The sequence below is a fragment of the Austrofundulus limnaeus genome, unplaced genomic scaffold, assembly GCF_001266775.1.
Source record: "Austrofundulus limnaeus strain Quisiro unplaced genomic scaffold, Austrofundulus_limnaeus-1.0 Scaffold274, whole genome shotgun sequence".
In the NCBI taxonomy this organism is placed as follows: Eukaryota; Metazoa; Chordata; class Actinopteri; order Cyprinodontiformes; family Rivulidae; genus Austrofundulus; species Austrofundulus limnaeus.
In genome coordinates this window covers 443,321-446,145 of record NW_013952676.1, presented here as the reverse complement: position 1 = coordinate 446,145, position 2,825 = coordinate 443,321, and the positions used below count along the sequence as shown (strand labels likewise).

Here is a 2,825-nt window from a genome sequence, read left to right as displayed (position 1 = left end):
TGTTGACAATAAAAACAGAACAAAAGGAATCAAACTGCTSTCCTAAATAACATTTCAATATATTTTTATAAATTATATTTTCAAATCATGATTGAAAAACAAATTAATTTCATGACAATAATTTTAAATATTCATTAGATATAAAATTTTAGGTTTTCACCTTTTTTCCCACTGATCAGCTTTCAGAGGACCCTATAATGCTCCCTGCGACACCCCCAGGGGCCGTGGCCCCCACTTTGAAAAACACTGTGCTACATCACAGTCATTCCTACTGTTAAACTTGTACCCATGGCTTGTTAAAACATGTTATGCATGTTATTGTGTCAGTTTAGACTATGCTGTTTCCCACCGGCAACAATAGTTGCCGAATACAAAACCTACATTTTCACTAACACAATCAACATAAAATGAAAAAATTCATAAATATTATGTCTTAAGGAGGTCTAAAGAATGAATTCCATGCAGTTATTTTTCAGGGAAAAATTTGGGTTTAAATGGGTTAATGTCTGTCTGCGTTCCAGCCCTCAGCTGTGGTCCTGAGGTTTGGATCAAGACTAAAAGAACCTGATCCTGGATACAAGCAGCTGAAATGAGTTTCTGGGCTCAGCCTGAGAGGCAGGTGAAAACCAGAGCATTCAGTTCCTCTGTCAAACATCACTCTGAGCATTTATTAGTTCTGTTAATGCTTTATTCACGCTGCTCAAACTGGAAGATTCAGACTTTATTTAGAAACAAACTGAACTTTAGCTCCACGTCARTCACAATGAGTTTGAGTCAGTTTTGTGTTGGTTCATGTCAGCTCTGCCTGTACATCTCACACAGTGACTCTAAATGTTAATCTGTTAAATCCCAAGATTTTTTTTACTGCTTCTAAAATTATTGCATTTTCTGTGGATTTACTGTTATTTAGTTTGAGATGTATGTTTTTATAAAAGTACTTACACTCTGACTGGGTGATTACGGTCATTGCATCTTGTCAGATAAAATATATTTTGCTAACACAGAGGCAGGATCCACCTCAACATGGCAAAGTTTTCAGTAAAAGTCTTAAGTGATCAGTTGTCACTCAAAGCATGTTTCAGGGCTGACTCTCAGCTACTACCACACTACATTTTAACTCAGTGTAAAACTGGCTGAATTTTAATTTTTAWTTCAATATAGGACATTTCTTATGTACAGTACTTAAGTGAAGTGATCCAGCTTTTGCCCCCCTTTGTGCCCCCCGCCCCAATAGAAAATTTCCTAGATCCACCACTGATTGGCTAATAGCTGTGTTGGCCATCTTGAATGGGGCTGACTCTAAAAGTGAGTTATTTGTACATTCAGAGATAAATGTGTAAAGTCTAGAGTTTAATGAGATGTTATGCTAACTGACAGGTATTTTTTTAAAAACATGACCAGCCACAGCTCTCTTCTGTCTGCAGGTGATTTGTTAGTTTTTAATTTCACTGTCTTTTCTTTTGATCAGGTCCCGTCATGTTTCCGGTGCTGCAGGTGTGAAGGTATGCGCTCTTCCGGTCCTTCCATCACTGGAGGCTGACTGATGTGGTTGCCATGGCGACCGCTAAGCTAACATTAGCATTGAGCCGAGGCCGCGCTGGCATGTACCAGCTGAGGAGACATTTTCTGAGCTAAAGTCGGCTGTTAGCCTGCATGCTAACCTGCTGTGTCAGAGCACCCAGCTGAAAGCTAGGCTGATGTTTAGCACGGTGTCTGAACTTCAATTAGCCCGGGTTTAATTAGTGACAGCCGGTCACGTGACCTTACTGTAACAGTATTGTTTACTAATAGGGGCTCCGCGCGCTCCGCTCTACGCTGCAGCTGCGCGACTTCACTGGCACGCACCTCCACGCACCCTCACGCGCCTCCACGCACCTGGGGACGGATTTCTGCAGACTCGTGCGCCACACCGCACTGGTTCGGTTCTGGTGCTGGGAGCTGTCACGGASCGGTGAGGTCCAAACAAAACGAACCGCCAGACAAAAGGTGCAGCGTAAACAATGCACCGATGTCAGGTTCGGTTCTCAGCGACCCATCCCCCCTCCGAACTCTCATTAACCCTCCGTCAGATCCATGCTTTAAGTTGGAGCCAGCCCCCCCTCCCCCTCGGCTCTACCTGAGCCCGGTGGAGCGGCTCGTGCAGCCGCGGCTGAAGGCTCGGAGCCTCGGCATTGTTCCGAACCTCCTCCTCCATCACCGTCACGCTGCTTACCTGGCCTTGGCCGGTCTGTCGTAGGTCCATCCCGTCCCAGCCCCGAGGTCTCCGAATCCTGCTGCGGGATAATTCCGCTCCATGAAGGACCGGGCTGGAGGAGGATGGACTGATAGCGCGCGAGAGTGAGGGAGAGGGAGAGAGAGAGAGAGAGAGATAGGGAGAGAGGGAGGAGGAGGAGGAGGAGGAGGACCGTCCTCTCTCCTCACAGCTCGACTCTGTTTATTTCTCTGCTTGACGAGCCTGTAGACTCAGAGGAGGAGGGGTGGTGGGGTGGGGGTGGTGGGGGACACAGCAGCACCTCCTCCCCTCCTCCTCCCTCAGATTTCCTGTCTATTGTCTGCTGAGGAGCTGCTGCTCCTCCAGGCTGCAACACTGGACCTGTGTCCGCTGCTTCTCCTCACCAGACGCCATGTTTTAAAGATAGAGCTGACAGACACAAACACACACACACACACACACACACACACACACTGTGACTGCGGGACCAGGAGATCCGCAGCATCCCCCTGAACCTGGTTCAGATGTGGCCTCTGTGGAGGCAGGGCTGCTGGAACACAAAGTTCTCTGAGACCTCGGTCCTGAACAAGTTCTCTGTGTGTGTGTGTGTGTG

At 47.0% G+C, this 2,825-nt stretch overlaps 1 protein-coding gene across 1 annotated transcript in view; it reads right to left on the bottom strand.

Annotated features, from left to right (window-relative positions):
• Positions 1 to 2,441, bottom strand: part of prr12b (proline rich 12b) — a gene marked incomplete at its 3' end in the record, with an annotated part of 20,087 nt that extends 17,646 nt beyond the window's left edge. The window contains 1 exon segment of the mRNA XM_014020989.1: positions 2,213 to 2,441. Within this exon segment, the coding sequence (XP_013876443.1) occupies positions 2,213 to 2,295 (83 nt within the window).
• Positions 2,442 to 2,825: the final 384 nt, after the last annotated feature.